A 24,965-nucleotide genomic window follows, 5' to 3' on the forward strand; every position below is an offset into this window, starting at 1 on the left:
CTCAATCAAAAATAACCACATACCCAAGGAGATAAGACAGTGTGTGTGAAAACCAAGAGACACAAGAAAGAATGGATGGAAACAGACCACCCCTGCCCCCGCCGCCCCGGGTGGATCCATAAAATAGAATCATCAGACACAGACTCGAGGACAGACTTGAGGAATCAGAGAACTTTCAAGGAGACAGATTCAGGTGACCATGAGACTCTTACTTTTGCAGGTAAATGTTACACTTCGGGAGACAAGATTGAAGCTACCATGTTGAAAGGCATGTAAGGAGATGGGAAAATAGCACTGCAACTAACCTAAGATACTCATGTTCAAAGACTGCTTCAAGTAAGAGAATAGGTTAAAAAAAAAAAAACAACTACGAATGCACTGCTTAAAAGAGACAGACATAAAATATAAGGATTCAGAAATGTTGAAAGTAAAGGCTAGAAAAAGACACATCACGTAAACACCAACCAAAAGAAAGCTGGTGTAGCTCCATTAATGTGAGACAAAGTAGAGTGAGACAAAGGGAGACAAAGTAGACATGAAGGCAAACAAAAAATTCTAGACATAAGGCAATTTTCATAGTATGACACGGTCACTTGTCCAGGAAAATAAAGCAATTCTAAATTTGTATGCACCTAACAACACAGCCTCAAAATGTATAAAGCAAAACTTGAAAGAACTAAAAGGAACAAAAGAGACATCCACAATGAGGGTTGCAAACTTTTAAAACTCACTTCTCTCAGCAACTGAGCAGACACAAAAATCAACAATGACATAGAAAGTCTGAATGCCACAATTAACAAACTTCACTCACTTGATGTATATAGGACACTACAGAACACAGCTATAGAACACACATTCTTTCAAGGCATAGGTGGGACATACACAAAGAAACGATGAAATGCTGGGCTGCAAAGCAGGTCTCTACACGTTTCAAAGGTCTGAAATCACACAGCATGCCTTCCCTGACCTGCAACTATGCAAAAATCAACAACAAAATGATTTACTAGAAAACGCCACCTGTTTGCTAATCCAGAAACATACTTCTAAATACCCAAGGATCGAAGAAGAAATCATAATGGAAAACAGAAAATGTTTTTAAGTGATTACCAAGATTATGCAACCAATAACGTATATTGGTTTTTAGTCTTTTTAAAAAAATTTTTAATGTTTTTTAAGTGATTACCAAGATTATGCAACCAATAACGTATATTGGTTTTTAGTCTTTTTAAAAAAATTTTTAATGTTTATTTTCCTTTCATGTTTTTTAAATGTTTATTTATTTTTGAGAGAAAGAAAGAGAGTGCAAGCAAGGGAGGGGCAAAGAGAGAGGGAGACACAGAATCCGAAGTAGGCTCCAGGCTCTGGGCTGTCAGCACAGAGCCCGATGCGGGGCTCGAACTCACAAACCGTGAGGTCGTGACCTGAGCCGAAGTTGGACGCGCAACCGACTGGGCCACCCAGGCGCCCCTTTTGGTTTTGGGTCTTAATCGAGAGTGAAATAAAGAGGACTTTTTTACCTTTTTCGGCTTTGTCTCCATTTGTCCACAGAAGTTTAAGTCAATGTCCTTAATCTCCCTGGCTATGCTCTTTCCTTGCAACAAAACCCTGAGGCCAGTGGATCAACAATAAAAATGACATATGTCTACAGACAAAGGCAACAGAATGAATTCCAGGCCCATGCACAGTAACTGCTCACCACCTCAGGTCTGTCGCCGGATTTAAGAGGGGCAGCATTCAACAATGGCCAGGTTATCTCCCTTGACAATGCAGGCGAAGCGAGGGCGCCTGAGTGCAATTACCCAAATTGTTTGGGCTGCAGGATGACTACGTAGCTTGTCTGGCCTGCCGCGGAGGCCAGGAACACCTACGCGGCTGCCCCACAGAGCTTACAGGGTCTGCAGGAGGCCTGTGTTCAAACACACCACATGGCAATAACCCAGAACATTCCAGTAACGCCCAGCTGACCGGCCTTCGGGCCCTGGAGCGCCCTTCTGGGTGGCCACTGAGGTCTGGAGGACTCTCCCCAAGGCCACCACTCTTACCACCCAGCCTTCCACAGGGAGGGGCTGGCCACAGTCCCTGGCCAAAAAAAAAACAAAAACAAAAACTAAATTTTTGGATTAGCTACCCATAACGTAATTACTCAAACAATACGGGAGTCTGTGGCTTTCAGTGTTGTTCCTCCTGAAAGCATACTTCTTTCCTACGGAGACCCCGCTGCCAAAGGACAACCTACAAGTTCCAATTCATCACCTGAATCGAAAGAGGCAATTTAATTTGTTCCCACAGTGAGATAACCGCAGAGAAAAATGCCATCCTGAGGCAAAAGTGTGCTTGCCAAGTTCTGGCCCGGACCTAGCTTCCGGGACTGCCTGGAAACCTATGAAGTCACGAGTTACTAAGGAGAAACAGCGACAGCTGAATGATCGGATGCACAGAGGTACCCCCTTCAGCACCCCCGAATGGGTCCGCGCCGGAAATGCTGCTGAGCAGTGACGCAGGTGAGCCGGGCAGGTGGAAGACAGAGAGGCTTCCGTCGGGGCTCTGAGCCCCCAGCCCCCCTGCCCGGACAGGGTTAGTCGTGGCCCCCTGGCACCCTGTCCTCACTGATCCGTGGGCGAGTCTGGGGCCTGCCTGTCCACTGGGAGCCCTCGAGGTCCTGCCCACACTGACCTCCGACACAGAGCCCGCAGGGGGCGCTGGACAGTGCCTGTGTCCCCACCCGCTGCCCCTGCCATTTCCAAGTGCTTCCAGGTGGATAGCCCACAGGGGCGATGGGAGGGGGTCCTGTGGGCACTACAGAGCCTGGGGCACAAGGGAACCACGGGGCCCAGAGCCCAGAGTCTCTAGGCCTCTGCTGAGCAAAAAGAGATTGGAGTGGACGCTCCTTGGGGTCCATCTCACGCCTGACCTTCTGACCGCAGCACAGCCTGCTCTGTCTGGGAACTAAGGCCACTCCTCACTGGGCGGAAGGACCGGTCCCCAGGGCCCAGGGCAGTGGCGAGGAACAGGTCCCACATGCCGCTGCTGCATCAGGAGGCAGATCAGCTCTGAGAAGGGTCAGAAAGTGGACTTTCTAAGAGGGACAATCCCTGGGTGTGGCCCCCTGGCCGAGGGGCTCGGAGGTGGAGGGTTTACTCAAGAACCTCCCCTCCCGTTCCCCCCGTCACTGTAGACAGAAGGCACCAGGAGCCCAGAGAGAGCAGGCCCGTACCCAGGCTCCCCGGGTGGCAGGGTCTCCTGGGCCCTCGAATATCGCAAAACCGCAGGCTGGCGTCGAGGGTGAGAGCCCCTCCCTCCGGCCACCAGGACACTGGGCCAGAGGCACGAAGGCAGCCTGACAGGGTCGCTGGGTGACTTCCACAAACGGTAATAACTTTCCTTGTTTTTCCAAGTGAAATCTCTGTGGAGCAGGGAAAATGCAGGGAGAGCTCTTTGTGGCACAGAGATTAACGAATACGGTGTGTTTAAACCATTTCTTAAAGGTTTTTAGGAGGGGCACCTGGGTGGTTCAGTCGGCTAAGCGTCCGACCTCAGCTCAGGTCATGATCTCACGGTTCGTGGGTTCGAGCCCCACGTCGGGCTCTGTGCTGACAGCTCAGAGCCTGGAACCTGCTTCAGATTCTGTGTCTCCCCCTCTCTCTGTCTGGTCCTTACCCGCTTGTGTCCTCTCCCTCTTTCAGAAATGCATAAACATTAAAAAAAATGAAAATAAAAGGTTTTTAGGAACTCTGCTTATCTGACATTTAAAATAGACAACACAATAAATTGCAAAAAGGTAAAGAGAGCACACGCGGGAGGAGACTCAGCGTTCAGGACTTCGAGGAAAGCCCCGGCAGAGCGCGGGGCACAGACCTGCACGCGGCACCCCAACCCCGGGCCCCCCATCTCTACCCGGAGGTGCAGCTTGCGCCCCCTCTAGTTCCGAAATGCCCGCAGGCCACAGCCGCTGTCTACAACACGCCTTGGCTGAGTTTCGCAGCTGAGGAGCTGGGCTGCTGGGTCCAGCCGGCCCGTGCGCCCCGCCCCCCGTCTCAGGAATAATGGAAGAAAAGAAAGTGCTGGAATCAATCCCCCCAGGGGGAATCGTGGCTGCACACCGGATTCCCTGCGCTCTTCCCTGGCATGAATGGCGGGATTGTGCGGCTGGCTGGGAAAGCAGGCTCGTGTTTCCTTTCTTCCTCACTCTGGGGACCCCACCGGGCCGGTGCGGGCAGAGGGAGGCGGCGCAGGGGTGAGGTTCCCTGGAGGGAGGCGGCGCAGGGGTGAGGTTCCCTGCCTGTGTGCGCGGGAAGCCTGTGCTTCCTGGGGGGGGGGGGGGGTGCTGCCTGGGTGGCTCTGGCTGCCCCACTCAGCTCGCCCGGGTGGGACGTGGTCCCCCCTCACCTGGAGACGCAGCCTGGAGGCCATGCCTGCGGTGGCCGCCATCAGCACGCCGTCCTCCTTCCTGGTCCGGAACATGAGCCCCAGGTACCAGGGCACGGAGATGGTGATGTCCAGGTCGCTCCAGGACACGACGCTCTCCCCGCTGAAGCGCTGGGGGTGAGGCATGACTGCGGACACAGAAACGCGGGGCCCCAGGTATCAGACGAGCCTCTGAGAACCGTTGCCGGCTGCAGGGGGGTCAGGACGGGCTCCCGGGAGAGGGGAGGGAAAAATTTCTGGGCCTTTTTCGCTGCAATACAAAGGCCAGTCTCAGGGGCACCTGGGTGGCTGGGTCAGCTGAACGCCCACCTCCGGCTCAGGTGGTGCTCTCACGGTTCGTGGGTTCGAGCCCGCGTCGGGCTCTCAGCTGTCAGCGCTCTCCTCTCTCCCTCTCTCCCTGCCCCTCCCCTGCTCACACTCTATCTCAAAAATAAACGAACCAACCAAACGAAAACTAAGGCCAGTCTCGGGCGTCCATCTCTAGGTCTCCGAGCACAGGAGCCAGCGGCTTACAGAAGCCCACCCGGTAGGGCATGCGCCACTTTCCCGGGGAGTGAGGCTGGGGCTTGGGGGTTCCCGGCCCTGGTCAGGGCATGATGGGGGGCCCTCGGGCTGGATGTCGTGGCTGAGAATCCTTGGGCTCCGCAGATGGGGTGCTGGGGGGCGCGGTGATCCCAACCTCCCTGCCCCACGTGACACCTACTGGGTGGGGAGCCGACGGGGCAGGGGCGGGGCTGTGCGGGGAGCCCACAGGGCGGGGCTATGTGGGGAGACGAAGGGGTGGGGGCGGGGCTGTGTGGGGAGCTGACTGGGCGGGGGCGGGGCTGTGTGGGGAGCCCACGGGGCGGGGCTGTGTGGGGAGACTATGGGGTGGGGCGGGGCTGTGGGGGGAGCCCACGGGGCGGGGGCGGGGCTGTGTGGGGAGCCGATGGGGTGGGGCGGGGGCGGGGCTGTGGGGAGGGTGGTCTCAGGGTGGGACGGTGTGAGCCTGCGATGAATACCACGCACGTGTTCCGGAAGAAACACCCCGACCCTGTAGCCTAACCAGCCCTCATCTGTGTCTGGGGGGGGGCTCCGATGCCCAGGCATGCGGGCCACTGTTTCTCTCTTCCTGGTTGTGGGCACAGAGGTGGGAAGGCCGCTGGCCAGCCGAGGGCTCCAGATGTTTGGGGGGGACCACGGAGGTGGATCAACACCCCATCCAGTGTGTTACCCTTGCACAAACGGGGTGCCGGCCAGCCGCCCCGTGTCCTCCAGACCCCGGCTGTCACACAGAGGAACGTCCCCCAGGTGGGACGCACCCGCCAACAGCACAGGGCACGCCAGCTGGCGGCTGCCTCTGGGGGACCACAGCCTCACGAGCCCCGGCCCGTCTGTTTCCTGCTCTTACAAATCCAACGCTGGCATCTGTTCACTCTGGCACAGCCACGGCCGGCCGGGCCCCACGGCCTCCATAACAGGAACTCTAGGTGTGGGCGTGTGTCCCACCGGCGGCCGGGCCCCCCCCCCCCCCCCCCGTCCCCACCCTCTCTCCCCGCCGGGCCCAGGCCTGGGGACACACACGCCATCGGAGGCTGCGGCCCTGGCCGTGCCAGCCCGCGTGAGCCCCGTCACCCGACAGCGATGCGTCCGAGGCCCCGAGGTCGGGCGGGCACGGATGCCAGGCCCTTACCTTGCTCACAGTTCTTCCCGCCGAACCGCAGCGGGCACTCACACACATACGTGTTCCACCTGCTCACGCACGTGCCCCCGTTCTGACACCAGGTCCGATCACAGAAGTTCCTCTGAGCGTCACAGCCTGAGGACACAGGGCACGCGGTACGGTCTCAGAGCGGGAGACGTGAAGGGATCGTGCCTCGGGGGGACCGGTCACTGCCCCCGACGCCAACCCCGCGGTGCGAAAGCAGCCCGGTGAGCAGCAGCCCCGAGGGGAGGCGGACAGGCCGGGACCCTGTGGTGGCAGTCCGATGGTCAGACCCGGAATGGTACAGGAAGCCCTGCCCGTGTCCAGGGACGTCGGGTCACCTGGTGACATGCTCAAGACCGGGGGACCGAGTGCCCTGCCCAGCCCGGCGGTGTCACAGGCACCCCAAACGCCCGGGCCCCAAGAGCAGCACATCCGTGAGCCCGGGCCCCCCTCCTACCGGCCCACCGCTAGCTGCACACAGGTGTGGTCAGCTCTAGGAAGAAGTCACTGCCCAGGACGTGGAGGAGGCCACCAACGCCCGGCCGTGCGCCCCGGCGGTCGTTCGCACCTGCCCTGGTGCCGTTGTTGGCAATGAAGCTGGCCATGTCCACGTTCTTCCCGTCCACGGACAGGTTCCGCATGCAGCCCACAAACTGCCGGTTGTGCACGGGGAAGTCTTCGGGCAGGTTGGGGACGCCTCCCAGGAGCAGAGGGCCGGTCAGATCCAGGGACCTGCGGGGGCAAAGGTGAGAGGCAGCGTCGGGGGCCCTGAAGCTGCCGTAACATCCCGGTGGCCGCCAGACACACCCATCAACTTGAACGTCCGTAACTGAACGGGGAACAGGGGAGGCGGGCAGCCCACAGGTCAGACCACACACGGCAGGTCCCGGTTCTGGGGCCACCACTGGCTTTCACGTCTCTCTGTGCCTCAGACTCCTCAAACCTGCATCAGAGCCGGGCAAACGGGAGTCCCACCCACTGCCTGGGCCAGTCGAAGCCAAACACGCAGCCCAGCAGGCACGAGTCAATGCCAAATCGTGGCACTACCCCTCCCCCCAGGCTCTGATGACCTTAAAGAGGTCACAGCACACGAGAGCCCTGGTTCCACGCGAGCAGCGGGGTGGCCTTGGGCAAGGGGTCTAACGTCTCCAGGCGACAGCTTTCTTCTCGGTACAATGGGCCCAGCTGGGTGGGGTGGGGGGAAACAGGCATATTTCATTCCCCATGCCCAGCACGGATCGGGTCCTCCAACTGTGGACGCCGAAAGCTTCTTGAATACTCCACCACAACGCAATTAGGAAGGAGCAAAGCTCAGGCTGGTGGGGCCGGCATCACAAAACTGGCCTTAGGGCTGTCTGGGCTTCCGAGTTAGGATGATCCACAGAAAACCTCCGGGACGTACCAGAGGGAGGTTTACTGACCCAACACCGGACCGCAGGGACCCGTGCCTGGTGGATCGAGGCCAGGGATCCCACAGTCTCTGGGGTCATCAAGCCAGCCGTCACAAGCCAGGCCGTTCGGGGTTGGTCTGGCCATTACTTTCGGCAGAACTGATGAGAGGACTTATTCTAGAAGGTTCTAACGTGTCAGAGGGAAGGTGCCCCAAACAAGGGGAGGGAATCTGACTCCAGCCTGGACGGGGGCTGCCAGGCCGCTGGGGCCCCCGGTGCCCTGCCTCAGGGTCCCGCCCTGGACGACCCTGCTGGGAGCAGCCGTCACAGGGGGTGACTGTCTGGGCCTCCCCCGCCAAGCCCCGGGGATGCTCACTTCTTGGAGCCGCTCTGTGTGCCCTGGGCAGCGCAGCTGTAGTTCCCGACGAGGCCGCCAAAGCGCACAGCCACGGCCGTGTCACAGTCGTCCACGGTCACCACGGCCACCTTCTCTCCAGATGGCCCGTGGGGCAGGCCCAGGCGGCCGATGTTGGGCTGTGAGAACAGAAAGCACAGAAGGCATGAGTGTGTCCCCTTCAAGCGCCCGCGGTGGGCTCACCAGCGCCAGCACATGCCTCCGGTCTGCAGGGGATGAGGACGTGGCCAGGCCACGTGTGGACGGCCTTGTTTTAAATTAGTTCCCCCAAAGCGGCTGTACTGGGGACCCCTGAAATTCACGTCCTTCCCAGAGCTTCTGAATGTGCTCTTATTTGGAAATGAACGGTCTGCAGGTGTAATTAGCTAAACAGGGTCACACCACAGCAGGGGGGACCCTGATCCGATGTGACCGGTGACCTTATAAGGCAGGCCCAGAGACAGACACACGGGGAGACGCCATGTGGCAACGGAGGCAGAGACAGAGTGCTGCGTCTGCAGGCCAAGGAGCACAGGGGCTCCCCGGCACCACCGGGATCTGGGACCCTCCCCTGGTGCCCGCTGACAGAGCTGGGCCCTACGGACACGGTGACCGCGGCCTTCTGGCCTCCATTACTGTGTTTTCCTAAGCCACCTAGTTTGTGGTATTTTGCTACAGGAGCCAGAGCCAGAGCCAAAGCCCTGGGACGCCTCGGCCACACGCCTCCCGAGCGGGCTCCTGCTCACCCCTCCATGTTCCTGGAGCGTGGACCCCCGGGTGCTCCCGGTCACTCCTGGGCCCAGGGGCCTCTCCTCGTCCCGGAGTGACCCTCCCATGCCCTTTACTGGCCCCGAAGTCAACCACCCTTCATGCCCCGAGGCCAAGCCCCACTTGCCTCCTAAGCCTCCCCCCTCGGCCGTCCCTGCAGGCCTCACACACAGTCTCCCCACCCAGGGCTGGTTACAAGAATTCCTCTGGAATCGGTGACTTGGCGGGTAACCGGCTCACTTCTGGAAGAAGCAGGTTCCCTTCTCAAGGAAGCTATGGTTAGTGTCCAGTGACAGTAACACCCAGCCGGCCCCGCCCCTGTCCCCGGGCGTCCCCCACCGGTCTCCTGGCCTGTCCCTCAAGGACACTGAGCACGTCCACCCAGACAGCCCTCGGACATCCTTCCAGCGCGAGGCCGGGAGCCTGACAACGTGACTGTGCGGTCTCAAAGTTCCAGAAATACAGCAGGTGGCCAGAGGGCTGGTACGGGCTGGGCCAGGCAACCTTCCCCGTCTGTCCAACCCGCAGACAGATGGGTGGCTGGTGGTCCGCGTAGCGCCACCAGGCCTCCCAGTGGGCACACGGCTCCCTCCTCCCCACAGACACACGCCTTCTCCAGCCCCCAGCAATCCTTCCCATCACCCCCAAAACCAACAGGCCCAGTGTCCCCACTTGAGAGTTCTGGGATCCGCTTGTGTTTAGAAGACGATACAAACTTGTATTTCTTTACAACAGTATTGGAAACGAGGAGCTGTAAACATAATAGATGGTTAACTAAATCACCTCTGTACCTCTTAATAGGAAAATAACAACGACACAGTGGATGCCAAGAGAAATCTTCAGGTTTTCAGAGGAATAAAGAAGCATCCATTCGATGGGGGACACTGGACCAGAAGGCAGGACAAAGAAGCTGCTGGTAACAGGAGCTCAGCCAGGTGGCCACACCGTGTGATGCCAGGGGGTGCCCTGTTCACCCTGGTGGTGCCCCCCCCAACCCCGTCCCAAGTTGGGCAGTGCACAGCCTGCACCACTGTACATGGTGATGCCGGGGAAGCCTACCACTCCCTCTTGGCCAACCATCTGACTGCACAAGGCCTGTCACTGAACCTCAGTTTCCCTGTCTTTAAGAAATACAAATCTTAGAATACCTGTCCTCACTATGTTACAGCGACATCAAGAATGACATTAAATGAGACACACGAGTCTCCTGGAAAGCCTTCTTCGGTAAATCCAATGCCACCCGGTATCCTAGTTCCTGGATAAGCTTCTTCACTTTCTTTTACACCAGTTGATGATCATGAGACCTGATAAGCTCCATCCTTAAAGATTTCGCTTTTGGTTATTCAAGTCAGATGAGTATAAAAAATAATCTGCTTGCTCGCTCTGTTACAGCAGCCCGCTTTGGAAAACAGGCACAAGTGCCTATTATAGGACGCTTAAGTGTTAGCTGCCATCCCTGGGGAAGAACCGTCCCCAGGCTGTGTGGCCCTGAGTTATCTTTAACGTATAATCTTCATTTTGGGGGGATGGGCGGGAGACTTCTCTGGAGACGAAAATGGCATTTACACTTGCAAAGTTCTAATGAGGCAGAGCTCCTGTTTGCAAAACCGCAAACCGGCTCAGAGCTCCAGGATCCACGCAGGATGGGCGGGAAAACGAGGCAAAGACTCCCCCCTCCACCTCCTGCAAAAATCAACCTTGGTATTTAGAGCAGCCCACCCTTACGACGGGCTTCAGGGGCGCCTGGTGGGGCTCAGTCGGTTGAGCGTCTGACTCTTGATCTCAGCTCGGATCATGATCTCACGGTTTATAGGATCAAGCCCCACGTTGGGGTCTGTGCTGAGCGTAGAGTCTGCTTGGGATCGTGTGTCTCCCTCTCTCTCTGCCCCTCCCTTCTTGTTCTCTCTCTCTCTCTCTCTCTCAAAATAAATAAATCAGCTTAAAAAAAAGAGAGATTTCAAAACCTGGTGTTACTTCATCAAAGCAGCAAGTGCGACTTTTAGAACAGACAGTCTCCAATAAACATCGTCCAACACCTGCTTCTCGATTCCTGCTCCCGGACCCAGGGGCCGTCAGGTCAGAAGCGATGGCCCTTTCGGCCACAGAACCACACATTCTCAGATTAAGAACTGAAAGGGCCAGCAGGGGAGACACAGTGAAGTGCCCGGGAGAACCCCACCATCCCGCCCCTCCCGAGGCTGCCCCAGAACACGCAGCACGAGGGACAGCGACCTAACACGCCCGCCAGTCTGCTTAACGCACGTGACGACAGCCACCGCACGGTCAGCCCCGGCGGGAGAACACCAAGAGAGCACGGGGAGTGGCCATCGCACAGGAAATCCGTACGGCAGGGGACTTGAGACACACGACTTACACACAGAGGTTAAAGGACCTGGCAACGCCCGCTGCTGGGGACAGACCCGAGACACTGAAAACAGAGACCCCGACAAAAACCCGCCCACTGGTGTTCACGGTAATGCTGCTCACGGGAGCACAAAGGCACAAACGACCCAAACGTCCGGCAACAGAAGGACGGATAATCACAACGTGGCCTCTCCATTCCACGGAAGTTCGATTCAGCCTTAAACGAACAAAGAATTGACACCAGCCACCGACCGGATGAACCTCCGGGACATGATGCCGAGGGAAAGCAGCCACCAAGGCCCCCTGTTGTAGGATTCCATTTCCAAGAGATGCCCAGAAGGGGCAAGTCCATAGACAGGAAGCAGGCACGGGGGGTCGGGGGCTGGGGGGAAGTGGGAGAGACCGAGACAGCGGGCTGCACAACGTTGCGAATGCACCGAGTGCCACGGAGTTGTTCACTTTATTATTACTTTTCTTTATTTTATTTTACTTTTTAAAGTGTATTTCATTTTGAGAGAGAGAGAGACAGAAAATGAGTGGGGAGAGGGGCAGAGAGAGACGGGGACAGAGGGTCTGAAGCAGGCTCCGTGCTGAGAGCAGAGAGCCCGACGTGGGGCTCGAACCCACAAACCGTGAGATGGTGACCTGAGCCGAAGTCGGACGCTCAACCGACTGAGTCACCCAGGCGCCCCCCGAGTTGTTCACTTTAAAACGGTTCATTTTGGGGGGGCGCCTGGGTGGCCCATTCGGTTGAGTGTCAGGCTTCGGCTCAGGTCACGATCTCACGGTTTGTGAGTTCGAGCCCCGCGTCGGGCTCTGTGCTGACAGCTCGGAGCCCGGAGCCTGCTTCGGATTCTGTGTCTCCCTCTCTCTCTCAAAACTAAACTTCAAAAAAATAAAACGGTTCATTTTATGTGATGTGAGTTTCATCTCAACAAGAAAAAAGGCCAGTTTTCTGGACGGGCCTCCACCCTCCTCGACCCCCGTGGCCACTCTCTACCTGGACGACCTCTGGGAAGCGCCATCCCCATTTCTGTGTCTAAAGCGGGGATGACGGCGCGTGGCCTTCCTGCGGAGACGGTCACCGGCAGGGAAACGCAGTGACAGAGGGAAAGCGCTCGGTCGGGGTGGGCCGAGCGCACGTCACCGCACAGGCAGCCGTGACGGGGCAGGACGGAGAAGCGGAACAAAGACAGCAGCAGGTGTATCTGATCTGGGCTCAGGTCATCTGTTCTCGCCCGGGGAAGACAACGCGCGTCCCCTCCCGCGCGGCCGGCACGTCGACGGAATCCCCGGTGGGAAGGAACTCGGAGGGCCATGGAAGCACCAGGCTTACTTCTGCGCGTCCACCTGTCGCGTTTGAAAAAGACAAAGCAGTCTGAGCCGCTCGTTCGGGGCGCTGACGCGGGGATCTGGCACAGGCAGAGGAGAGCGCACCGAGACTCTGTGCGCGCAGAAGGGCGCACAGGGACAAGAGAAACAAGACAAAACGAACGGCCCCGGATACTCCTAAGAATTGTTAAAAGTGTGCCACCCGTTTGCACAGAAGTAAAACACCCGGGAAATAGAGACACCTCGTGCCAATGATTCTCACAGCCAAGGGGGCTGGACACAGGCCGGGCGAAGGCTGGCGTCCCCCCATCTCTTTCTCGGGCTCGGCTTGCCCGGCGGGGCGGCCGGCCAGGCCCGGAGGACCCCACGCCTGTAGGAGCCAGGCCTGGACGCTCAGGGTCCGAGCAGAGCAGGCAAACTGGAGACACACGCCGGCCAGCAGGGCCTGCGGATGGGGATGGCTGTAGCGCTCCGTGTGCACAGGCGGCCACGGGGCAGGTGGAATCGGGGCCCGCGAGCACAGACCCCGTCGTACCCGCCCCTGCCGCCAACTGAGAAAAACCAATAGGGCTGCCGTGTGCTTTGGGCGGGACCTGAAACCAAAAGGCTCTGCACCTCCGTGTGGATCCAGGTTCCCGATTCTCATAAGTCAATCCGAAGTCACCACTTAGGGTCCTGTCCCTCTTCCTTTCCCTTCAATTTATTTTCTGCGCTGGGTGCAGACCCTCCCCCACGCTTCCTTCCAGATGCTCTAGAGCCGCCGGTGGAGATTTGCCTGCGTGTACAAAAGCGTCTGGTCCTTACAAAGCGCTCACGTTTCTACAGCCTTTTAACCCGCTGCAAACAATTCCTCATCGGGGAGGCGAGTGGGGTTCGGTTTCAAACGTGGGCTGCAGGGGAAGGCGGCGCGGGGGGCTCCTCGAAACCAGATACCCGGAGCGGCCGGGCTTGGGAACGGAGTGGATTCCCGCTCTGTGTCAGAAACGACCAACCGAAATTTGCACCAGAGAATTCACACGCGGCTGGGCTGTGGGAACGTCGCGAGAAGTCAAAACGCAGCCTCGGACGCGTACCCCGCCGTCGCTTCTCAAACACAGCGAGGTTCAGACCGGACGGGAGGGCTTGCCGAACACAGCCCCACCGGCCCAGGCTTCCAGGATCCACACCAAATTCCTAAGGAGCCTCCCCACGGGGCTTTGCATGAACTCCGCTCAACCACCAGACTGCGAGCCTCAGCTCCGCCCGTAACACGCGGGTGTGAACTGGGTCTTGCCCCCCAGGCGGGCCAGGACCGCCTCCCAGGACACCTGCTCTCTGGTCAGGCCTGCACACGGGAGCTGTGGACCCCAGGACAGTGCTGCTGACCAGCCTACGGGGATTCACGTGCAACAGTGCACAGGAAAGGGGCAGTGGGGGAACGTGGGAAGGACAGGCTAAGGGACCCGGCGGCTTCACCCCGACGTTCCAGCCGCTTGCGGTCACCTCGCGTGCCCACTCGTACTGAATCCCACGACAGGGCGCGGCCACGTCAGGCACAGTGAGCGGACTCACCTGCGCCCCGGATCTGCCACGGAAACGTGCGAGGAACCCAAGAGCGACACTGACTAGACCAGCTTCCCCAAGGTGGCAGAACCGGCCAGGCGTCTTGGGACCTCAGCACACGTCTCGGCGTCTCCATGAGGACAAAATGGCTTGTTTGCCGACAACCGGGCTGCCTCCCCTCGTGGGGCCGGTGTGAGCGGCCCAGGGCCTGGAGGCAGCCCCGAAGCCACGGCTCACTCCCCTGTTCCACCTCATCTGCCCTGGCAATGGGGGGGGGGGGGCTGGGGCCTGTTTAGCAGCTTTAAGAAGTCGACTAAATTGCCAGCCGAAACTCCGAGTTCTCCCAAAATTAAGTTGTAAAATATATACTTCTTGAGTTGAATATTAAGGACAAAAAGACAGGGGGGCCTGGGTGGCTCAGTCGGTTGAGCATCCGACTTTGGCTCAGGTCACCATCTCACGGTTTGTGGGTTCGAGCCCCGCGTCGGGCTCTGTGCCGACATCTCGGAGGCTGAAGCCTGCTTCCGATTCTGTGTCTCCCTCTCTCTGCCCCTCCCCCGCTCATGCTCTCTCTCAAAAATAAACATTAAAAAATTAAAAATATATATCTATATATTAAGGACAAAAAAGGCCAGACATTTTGGGCTTTTTTCCCGTAAAGATGCCGGAAACCTATTCCTGGGGACACAGCATCCCCCCACCAGGGTACGGGCAGCAAATGGCTGCCTGCACGCCTGATGGGACATCAGGCAGGTCACTTCCTGGCCGCCAAGTTCCTGCCCACAGTGAGGCTGAGGAGGGGGCAGGCGCTCCTGACTCCCTCACCTGCTAGTGACCTGGTGTGGATTACGTACCAGTCCGAGCCGGGCAGCTCCTCCCGGAGAGCCGCAAAGCTCCCAGCTACCCGCTCTCGGGTCACTGGGGAACAAAACGGGGAAGTGGACCTGAACCCCTCTGCAGAGGGTACCTGGAGCTGGCCTGGCTGCCCCAACGTGAGGCCCAGCTGGGAGGGCCTGGGGCCGGCGGGGGACACGGGACAGCAGCGTCCACAGCCCCCGACGAGTTCACATCCTGACCCCGCTGGGGAAAGTCACCTGGCCGCCTTGCCCGCCAGGCCCCTCTGTGAAACAGGGGTGAAAACAGCGCCTCCCTCGTGGGACGAAACGCACAATGAACGCGAAGGCCGTGGCACCACCCCGGGCGCAAAGGGGGCGCTACGCAGAGTTCGCGGCTGCCGCGCTGCTGGGCGAGGATGGGAGGAAAAGCCAGAAAACCGCGCAGATGGCTGTTCTCCCTGTGTTTTTGCTTCTGTATATTTTCCTGTGGTTTTAAAAAAAACAGCAAACTTCTTTTCACGCCTTTGAAGAAGAAAGGAGCAGTCAACAGCTTGCACGTGAACGCATCTCCAGGGAAAGCCTCGGATTCTTCTCCAGGGCTTGAACGCGGAGCGGCCAGAGCTCCGGGGTCCTTCCTTTGTTCGCTCTCCGAGAACGTGCTGGACTGTGCCAGCAGATTCCTCTTGTTTGGGGAGCGTTAAGAAGAAAAGATTTTCAACAAACGTCAGAATCCGCTGCTCGCTTTGGAGTTTCATTAAAAAAAAAAAAACATCACACCAGAGTCTTCTGTTTCTCGGGCAGGTGGTCAACTCCAGTTGACGCACGATTGTGGCCCCAGGTAGAAAAGGAACCCTGTGCGTTTCTGACGGACGCACAACACGCGGGGGAACGTGGGAGCCAAAGGCTGGAAGGCGGCCTGCGTGCCCGGCACTCTATACAAATCGGCATCTCCTGAGGACCCCTGATCTCCGTGGGGATGACTTTTGTTCTGGAAAAGATCCACGGGGCACGGTGCCAGCCGCTCACCAGCCCGACCCTTCACCAGACAAAAGCTCTTGGGGTCCATGAGGGGGCCGGGAGCCTCCGCTGCGGTCCCTGCTGGCAGGGGGCAGGTCCCCCCGCTGCTCGGCCAGCAGGCCCCCCGGGTTTTCTGGGAGCCAGGGAGTTTGTGCAGATCTGCTCGGAGGCTGGTCTTTTCTCCGATGACAAATAAGAGGGCTTAAAATTGGGGTCCCCGGAGTTTAAACAGCACTTTCTTAAAAAGCTGGGGTAACGTTCCTTCTCTTGGGGGCTTTGCTCGACACGAACTGGGGGGACCTTCAGGCACTAGATAAGAAGCTCATGCCACTCCGCAGGTGGGATCCACACACCCGGGCCTGCTGGGACCACACGCAGAAGGGGACCTGGGCCCATGGGCAGGCTCTGCGCTCAACCCACTCCTCCCAGGAGAGAAAGGACGACAGCTCTCGGCAATGACCAGGTCACTTAGAATGCACGGATTTACAGGCCACAGGTCACCTTTCCAAAAAGCCACCTCAGACAGAGAAGAAGGGCTTATGGGAAATGTGCACACACACACACACACACACACACACGCACTCCTGCAAAGCCCTGTCTGCTCCTGCTGGGACCCTGACAGGCCCCTCTCAGTTCCCAGAGTCCAGACAGCAGCACAGAGACCCCACAGGCCCCTGGCTTCTCCCAAGGCCCCCAGGGTCGGGGAATCTGTGCTAGCCCTTGATCCAAATTGCAGAAGGCAGAGCCCACGAGTGGGTGAGAGCCCCTGGACCCCAGCCCTGACCCTCCTGGCCGCACTCTGAGCCTCAGTTTCCTCCTCCTTCAAGGGTGGACGTGTGGACCCCAGTCGGTAAATGTCCTCGTCCGGGGGGTGGGGGCAGAGGTAAAAAAAAAAAAAAAAAAAAAAAAAAGGGGAGGAAGCCCGGGAGGGGGGAGGGACGCCCGGGAAAGCTGGGACGGATGGAGGGCTGAGGCAGGCAGCAGGTGCAGGACAGTGACCGCCACGCGACCAGGAGCCCGGGTGGAGGTGGGCTCTCCACACAGCCCGTGGACACAAAAGCCCCAGGGTGGGGCTGTGCGTGTCCCGGGGAATCGGTGTGTTTCCACAGCAGGTGGCTGTCTGCCATCTGCCGAGGCCGTGTTTTGGAGAAGAAGCAGGTGACTTCCAGCCGTTGGGCCGCCCGCAGGCCGGGCCCCTCACCTCACCTGGACCCTCCCAGAGGCCACTCAGGGCACTGTTCTCTCCACCCACTGGCGTCCCTGGGAGGCACGACCCCTCCAGGACCAGATGAAGGACAACGTGGTTACAGACACTGCCCTCTGATTTGATAGGCAAGTGGAATGCACCTGTTATGCGAGCATGGCTGTTCGAGATTTATCGACTACCCACGGGGGCTGACACAGCGGAGGCCATTCCGGTCCCCGAGAAACTGGCTGTATCCGTGGAAACGCAGCCGGAGAGGAAACAAAAGCAGCCAAACTCCGGACTGGAGGCTCGGGATGAACGGGGTGACCCTGCCCAGAGTAAACCTTAACCACACGTCACTGTGCAGCTCTGTCCGTGGGAGAAGCAAAGCCAGTGTGATGCCACCCCCCCCCCGTGCGGGGGCGGCGACAACAGAGCCCCACCTGGCCTCTCTCGTCTCCCACCTTGATGTCCTCGGCAGAAGTTTTCCTAAACTTGTAAAACTTTGGCTTCTTTGTCTCGTACGTTCTCTAAATCAAACGATTTTTTTAAACAGAAAGTTAAAAGGAAGAAAACAAAATTGGTTCGTAGTCCCATCACCCATCATTCCTGCTATACTCTTAAGAACACGTAAAACACGGGGGTGCCTGGGTGGCTCAGTTAAGCGTCGGACTTTGGCTCAGGGCGTGATTTCACGGTTTGTGGGTTCGAGCCCCACGTCGGGCTCTGTGCCAATGGCTCGGAGCCTGGAGCTGCTTCGGATTCTGTGTCTCCCTCTCTCTCTGCCCCTCCCCTGCTCCTGCTCTGTCTCTCTCTGTCTCTCAACAATAAATAAATGTAAAAAAAAATTTAGAACGTGTAAAACACACAAAAAAATCACAGAAAGGTACAAAATGAACACGAAACATATTGTTTTCATCATGTTTCTCCCCAAAGTTGTCCAGCATGTGGTAGGCTGTTTACAAAAGAGCCACAGCCAATGCTTCTGTCACAGAATCACAAGGAATAATAAACATCTGATGTTTTAAGACACCATGCTTTACGGTGATTTGTGACCTAGCAGAAGTTTTCTGGTACATGCTGTTGATGGGTTTGGGGTTTTTTTGTTTTTTTTTTTAGGGGGATACCCTTCAGAAAAAAAATATGCATATGCCAGCACATATTTATATTTTTTTCAAAGTACTTTTAAAGTTTATTATTTTTTTAAAATGTGTTTAAATGTTTATTCATTTTTGAGAGAGAGACAGAGACAGAGTGCGAGCTGGGGAGGGGCAGAAAGAGAGGGAGACACAGAATCCGAAGCAGGTTCCAGGCTCTGAGCTGTCAGCACTGAGCCCAACACAGGGCTGGAACCCATGAACCGTGAGATCCTGCCCGGAGCCAAAGTCGGACGCTTAACTGACTGAGCCACTCAGGTGCCCCTAAAGATTTTTTAAAGTAATCTCTACACCCAACGTGGGACTTGAACTCACAACCCCAAGATTAAGAGACACAGGCTCCACCAACTGGGCCAGCCAGGTGCCCCATATCTTTCAAGGTTCTTTTAGTCGAGCATTTTATTTTGAGATAGTCATAGGCATGCACATAACTGAGAAAAATAACGAGAGAGATCTGATGTGCCCTTTACCCGGTTTCCACCAACGGTAAACATCTTGCAAAACAGTAGAAGACTATCACAGAAGGATGGAGAATGTTCCATCACCACTAGGACCCCACCTGTGGTCCTTCCACAGACACACCTGCGTCCCTCCTGCCCCCACCTCGGCCCCGGAAAACTACGACTCTCTTCTCCAATTCAGTCCTTTTCGTTCTTTCCAGAACATTTTGTAAATGGGATCATGCAGTACCTAAGCTTGTGAGGCTGGCTTTTGTCACTCATCATGTGTCTTTGCTGCAAGAACCGTGAGTCACAGCCCACATTCCACGCAAGGGACGCACCACAGTCCGTTTAACCGTTCACCCACAGAGTCCAGTCTGGGACTGCTGTGAACATGCCATGTACAGGCTTCCATGGGGACATGAGCTGCACGGGGTCATGAGATACACCAGCCTCTGGTGTCCTGCGCTGTCTTCATCTGGTTTTCATATCAGGGTACTACTACTAATGTCCCAGTGACCTGGGAAGCGTCCCCTCCTCTTCTATTTTTCTGGAAGGGATGTATAGAATTGGTGTCATTCTTTAAACATTTGGTAGAACTAACCAGTGAAACCATCTGGGCCTGGAGGGTTCATTTTGGGGAGTGTTTAAATGACAAATTCCAAGGGCGCCTGGGTGGCTTTGTCAGTTGAGCATCTGACTTCGGCTCAGGTCATGATCTCGTGGTTCATGAGTTCAAGCCCCGCGTCGGGCTCTGTGCTGACAGCTCAGAGCCTGAAACCTGCTTCGGATCCTGTGTCTCCCTTTCTCTCTGTGCCCTTCCCCCACTCTTGCTCTCGCTCTCTCTCTCAAAAATGAATAAAACGTTAAAAAAAATTTCCTTTAATAAATGACAAATTCCATTTCTTGAACAGCAAGGTGGTCCAATTCTTTATTTCATACCGGGTGGGTTGTGGTGGCCTGCGTTTTTGAGAAATTGGACTGTTTTGTCTGGGTCCTAAATGCACACACAGAGGATTGCGTGTGGAATTCTTCCACTAACCACCAGTGTCTGCAGGGTCTGTACTGATATCCTGTTTTATTCCTCACACTGGGAACTGTGTTGTCTCCCTTCTCTCGTCAATCTGGCTAGAAGGTGATCAGTGTTATTGATGTTTCCAAAGCTCTTTGTTTCATTGATTTTCTGTATTTTTTTATTTTCAACTCCTCTGATTTCTGCTCTTCATTATTTGCTTCCATCTGCTTGCCTGCTTTGAGTTTCTTTTGCCAACTCACACGTGTGGAGAGCTTGACGGAATTAGAACACAGCTGACATTCAGCACAGTGACACCTGACACAGGTGTGAGCATCAAGGGTGCTCAGACCAACAGGTGAACTATGAGGACATAAGGGGGTGGGGTGGAAAATAATAAAGCAAACGTGGAAAAATGTCGATAACTGGGGAATCTGGTCAAAGGGAATGAGTTCTTATTTAAACTTTGCAATTCTTCCAAAAGTTTGCAATTTGAGATTAAAAAGTGTGTGGTCTACAACCAGGTCTTCAGTGTGTTTGTTACTGGAGATTCTTGAGGTGGAAGCTTAGATTATTGATTTGAGACTTTCTTTCTGATATTTTTTTCAGTGCTATGAATTTTCCTCATGGTACTGCTTTAGCTGCATCCTGCATATTTTGGCATTTTGTATTTTCATTGCCTACAAATTCACAAGTTTTATAACAAACTTCCTTCCTTCTTTCCTTCCTCTACTTTCTGAATAATTTGATACATTAGCCAAATCTCCATTAAGGCCCCTTGTTCCTGGCACCTGTTGGAGTCAGTGGTACAGTCAGGCCCAGGGAGGGAGCGGCTTGCAAGGTGGTGGCCTAGTGGGCCAGCACATTGTTTAAATAATGGTGGAGTGAGAAAATAGATGGCCAGATTGAGGCTAATGGGAACAGGTTTCTCACTGAGAGAAGAGGGTTACAAACATGAAAGAGGAAAACACTAGAATGAGCCTACGTTGGATGGAATTTGAGGGTTTCAACAAGTAGAGATGAAACAAACGTGAACTTCCGTGTGTGCATACAAGTCTGTGCGCACACAACTACACACTGACACACGTCCCAGCTCTGCCTGTGAAAGAAATAGAGAGTGACACACCCCGGCAGCACCAAGCACACCTGGCACCCGAATCTTGGTTTCTAAATGCCGTTTATCGCAAAAAGAATCCAGAGTTCTATGGATAAATGGCTGATTCCAGGGCTGGGGTTGAGGACCAGATAAGCCTGGAACGTCCTTCTGTGCCAACCAGCAAAGGCGCACTAATACAAACGGCGAGGGGAGTCAAAAGGCCGGAGCTAGATACAGCTGGCCCTTACACCTGTGTCCCTTTTGCCAAATCTGAGACACGGGCCAAACAAGAACTAATCTGAACATCGAATTAATGAAAAGGATAGATTATGGTCCATTGAGTAAGACAGGAATTTGTGAAACCATACCAAATATAAATAAACAGAAAGAAGAGAGAATTCCTTGTTCTAGCAAAAAGAAAACGTATACATTTGGAGAGCTTGACGGAATTAGAACACAGCCGACACTCAGCACAGTGACACCTGACACAGGTGTGAGCATCGAGGGTGCTCAGACCAGCAGGTGAAATATGAGGCTATGTGTGCGGGGGTAGAAAATAATAAAGCAAACGTGGAACAATGTCAACAACTGGGGAATCTGGTCAAAGGGAATATGAGTTCTAACTTTAACTTTGCGATTCTCCCGAAAGTTCGCAATTTGAGATTAAAAAGTGTGCGGTCTACAACCCGGCCTTCAGTGTGTTTGTTAAACCCATGAACGACATTCTTAGAGATCGTTTCCACGTCAGCACGCAGAAATCGACTTCGCTCCTCCTCACGGCTACACCACCCTCTATTCTGCCAAATAACTTCTCCGCTTCCCTAAGTCGGACTGGACAAGAGAACTACGTGTCCCTTCTCATAAAAAACAACAGTTAACACCTGCTGACATCTGCACCGTTTCAGAAAGCAGCATATGACTATCACTCTCTATTAACAGCCGCTTTCCACCCTTCTGGAGACATCTCAAAAGGACAGGCTCTTGCGGGGCTCTAGCCCAAACAACACAAGCCCCACACCTCCCCTGCCTGGCCCAGTGCTTGCTGGAGGGGTGGGGAGGGGTGAGGTCATGCAGGCCTATTTGTCCAGAAGAGTCAGCTCAAGGAAGGTGCTCACTGCTCCTTCTCTGTCCCTCCTCCTCTTCCCTCTCCTCCCCTCCCTCCTCCTCCCTCTTCCCTCTCCCTCCCCCGTCTCTGGAACAGGAGCTCCCAGGTGATGCTTTTACCCCTTCTGTGCTCTGTACGTCCCCATATCTAGAACAGTGCCTGGTATGCAGTAGACACTCAATAAACGCTCCACGTATTGGTGAGTGAACACACGGCATGAAGAAAGGGCTACAAGGAGTGATCAGGGAGACCAGGCAGCCACAACCCCACGGCCACACAGTTGAACCACAGGGGGTCTGTAGGAATGACCCCCAGGAGGGCTCCCATCAAAACCAGCCTGACACAAGACTCTGGGCAGAAACCCTTGGGTTTTCTGGAGCACTCCGTGAAGCAGAGGGAGACCCCCACCCCGAGCCCAGGGGGGCAGCATGTGGGGTCACTCCTCTGCACTGCCCCGCACATCACCCACTCCCTTCGAGATTCCTGGAGGTTAATGTGCGGCTCAGACCCAAGAGCTTATGAGTGACTTCCAGAAACACAGGGCAGGGTCCTGACGACACCCAGCAGCCCCTTTCCCCAAGGTCATGGAAATCTCAAGCACCTGGATGCTCTGCCCAATCAGAAGGAGAGAATACTGATGCTGGAGGGGGTTTCCATTTAACTCGAGCTCTCCTTTCTTGATGAAAATACTTTCCTCGCTTACTAAAGGCAGCCCACATCATCTCAGAACGGCCCCTGAGCCAGCACGGGCCAAGCCTACCCAGGACCGTGTGGCCAGCCCAGCCTCAAGGGACTCCACCGTCCCATCCAGGCGGGTACGGCCGGCCAACGCATCAGTTCCCCTGCTGAGGCACCTGTGGGGACACCTGACAATAGACAGAAACAATTCTGGTTGTCACAACGAGGGGGTGCTGCTGGCACCTAATGGATGGAAGTCAGGGGCACTGCTCAACACCCTTCGGAAACAAAGAATGAGCCGCTAATGACAGGCGTCAATAGTCCCGAGGTGCGGACACCTGCGTAACACGCCTCACGTCCTCCTCAACCCCTTCTTCATCCTACGTCAAAACCCCCAGCCGATCTGGCCCTGTCTGACCACCACTCCCACCACCCACTCTCTCCTCGAGCCCCATGCCCCAAACAGGCCACCCTGCCTGATGTGTCCCAGGAGCGCGCCCCCCTGGCACGTCCGTGTCTTCCAGTCTACACGTCTATGCCGGCTCCCGGGGCGCACAGCTGGCTTGGGCGGACACCCCCTGATGCCACGGTCAAGGCGGACATGAGCCGTCCTGGTTTCCCCAGGACCATCCTAAACCTCTCATTAACAAGGGTCTATGCCCGCAGCCCCGGCGGAGGGATCCGGGGGCACGGCGAGGGGCCTCGATGTGACCCCTGCAGACACCCAGCACGACAGCAGGCCCGTGCTCAGGGACCCAGTGCCCCCTTGCACAGAATCCTCCGCAGGAACAGCAAAGAGATGAGACGCCCACTTGAGAGCCGTTTCCACAGGGAGCCTGAGTCTCCCCACCCCGCAGCCACCCCGCGGCCAAACCCGAGTTTGGAACAAGGCGTCATTTCCAAATACTCTGCAAACCTCTCCCATCAGGTGCCTTTGCTCTTCTGCGAGTTGGCGGTGCAAACGTTTATCCTCCAAGAGGGCCTCGGAAACAATGCACGTCCGCGACAGAGTCAGGAGTCAGGATCACAAACAGTCCAGACCAGCCCTGAACCTCCGCGGTGGGGGGGTGCGGGAAGGGCTCCGCCGAGCTTGACAAAGTTCAACATGCCTGTGCAAAGAGGCTGCTTTGAAAACACCTTTCCAGAAAAGACTCCAGTGTACCTTCCTCTCACGGAAGGTGAATTGCAGACCTTCTCGTCTACAACGTCATCAAGCGGAGAAAAAGTAAACTGACTGCCTGCTCTCTGCGTGGGAGGCTGACCCTACGACCTTATCAAGGGCCTGCTCTGTCTGGCTTCTGGCTGGCTTTGGCCAATGGGAGCCCAACAGGAGATCAGGGGGAGGGCAGGGCGAGCTGTCAGGAGAGCCTCCGCGGAAGGTCACTGCTCCATGTAAGTGGCTTCTCTCCAGGACTCTGTCTTTCTGGGCTCTGCCGTCCCCTTGTTCCTCCAGGCCTGAGGGGAGCCACGGCCACAGCCCCGCTGCGGCCACCAGTCCAGGGTCCCACACTAGCCCTCGTGGATGCCCCACACCCTATTTTAGGGATAAGCCCTGCTGGGACCGTCCTGTTTGAGGGTTCCCTGCTTCCTGCCTGATAAAACGGCCCAGGCGGATTCCCAGGCCCCCACGCCCCCTGCAGACGTGGGGAGGGTCCGTGGGGGCCAGGGGGTTCCCACGCAGGCAACGCAGAGCAGACCCGCCTGGGAGAAACAGGAGGGAGGGCGTGTGAACCAGAGTGAGGGGCGGGACTCTCCACCATTCTACCCTCCCTGACTGCCCTGAATTATTCAGATACATTGTCTTGTAAATGGAGCGCAGGTGAGGGGCCCGTGGCTGAGCCGCTCGGGAGACCTGTGGCTCCAGGAGTTTCTGCAGGGGCAGGTGAGGCCTCGCCGAGGACCACAAAACAAGAGGCCAGAGGGCAGAACAACCAGCCCCTAGGGTCCATTTTCTGGGTTGCCTTCACCCCTTATCCCGGGGCGTCCTGCCTTGGGATGGGCAGCCCTCTCACCCCTGCAAACAAATGTGCCTACCCCTGGCCGTGGGCCACTCAGATCGTTGCTGCATCTGGCGAAGAGCCTCGGGCAGCGAGACAAAAAATACCCGCCCGCCCCCCCCCCACTAGACAGAGGTGCATCATCTCTGCGAACACTTCCCCGACTGTGTGGCCCGCAAACCCCACAAAGGAGGCCTTAAGATAGAAGTGAAAACTGCTGGGTTCCCTCCATCGAATAACCTCGGGCAAGAGAGGAAACAGCTGAGCTCCAGGAAAGGAAAGGCCTAATCCTGGCGCTGAGGGTCTGGCTCAGCGGCTCATTGCTGCTGAAAGGCCGGCCTTGGGAACGGAAGGGGCGGGTTGCCGGGGACCCACCTCTGCGTGCCTCCTGGAGGGAGGCTCCTTCCTCCGGGACGTGCCGGGGGCTGCCTGGCTGTGGTGTTTACCAGCTGGCTGCCGGCAGGCAGGCCCCTGGTGGGTGCTCCCTATGTGCGGGTGGCGGCCAGGGATGGTGCAGTAGGGCACGGGCAGGGGCAGC

At 56.5% G+C, this 24,965-nt stretch overlaps 1 protein-coding gene across 1 annotated transcript in view; it reads right to left on the minus strand.

The window, feature by feature from the left end:
• CELSR1 (cadherin EGF LAG seven-pass G-type receptor 1) overlaps positions 1–24,965 on the minus strand; it is a 138,304-nt gene that overhangs the window by 35,146 nt on the left and 78,193 nt on the right. Inside the window, exons 6-9 of the mRNA XM_042993550.1 lie at positions 7,880–8,037; positions 6,681–6,844; positions 6,098–6,223; positions 4,387–4,553 (exon numbers count right to left, since the gene is read on the minus strand). Of these exons, the coding sequence (XP_042849484.1) occupies positions 4,387–4,553; positions 6,098–6,223; positions 6,681–6,844; positions 7,880–8,037 (615 nt within the window). The remainder of the gene's footprint in view (positions 1–4,386; positions 4,554–6,097; positions 6,224–6,680; positions 6,845–7,879; positions 8,038–24,965) is intronic.

The sequence above is a fragment of the Panthera tigris genome, chromosome B4 (genome assembly GCF_018350195.1).
Source record: "Panthera tigris isolate Pti1 chromosome B4, P.tigris_Pti1_mat1.1, whole genome shotgun sequence".
NCBI classification, from domain to species: Eukaryota; Metazoa; Chordata; class Mammalia; order Carnivora; family Felidae; genus Panthera; species Panthera tigris.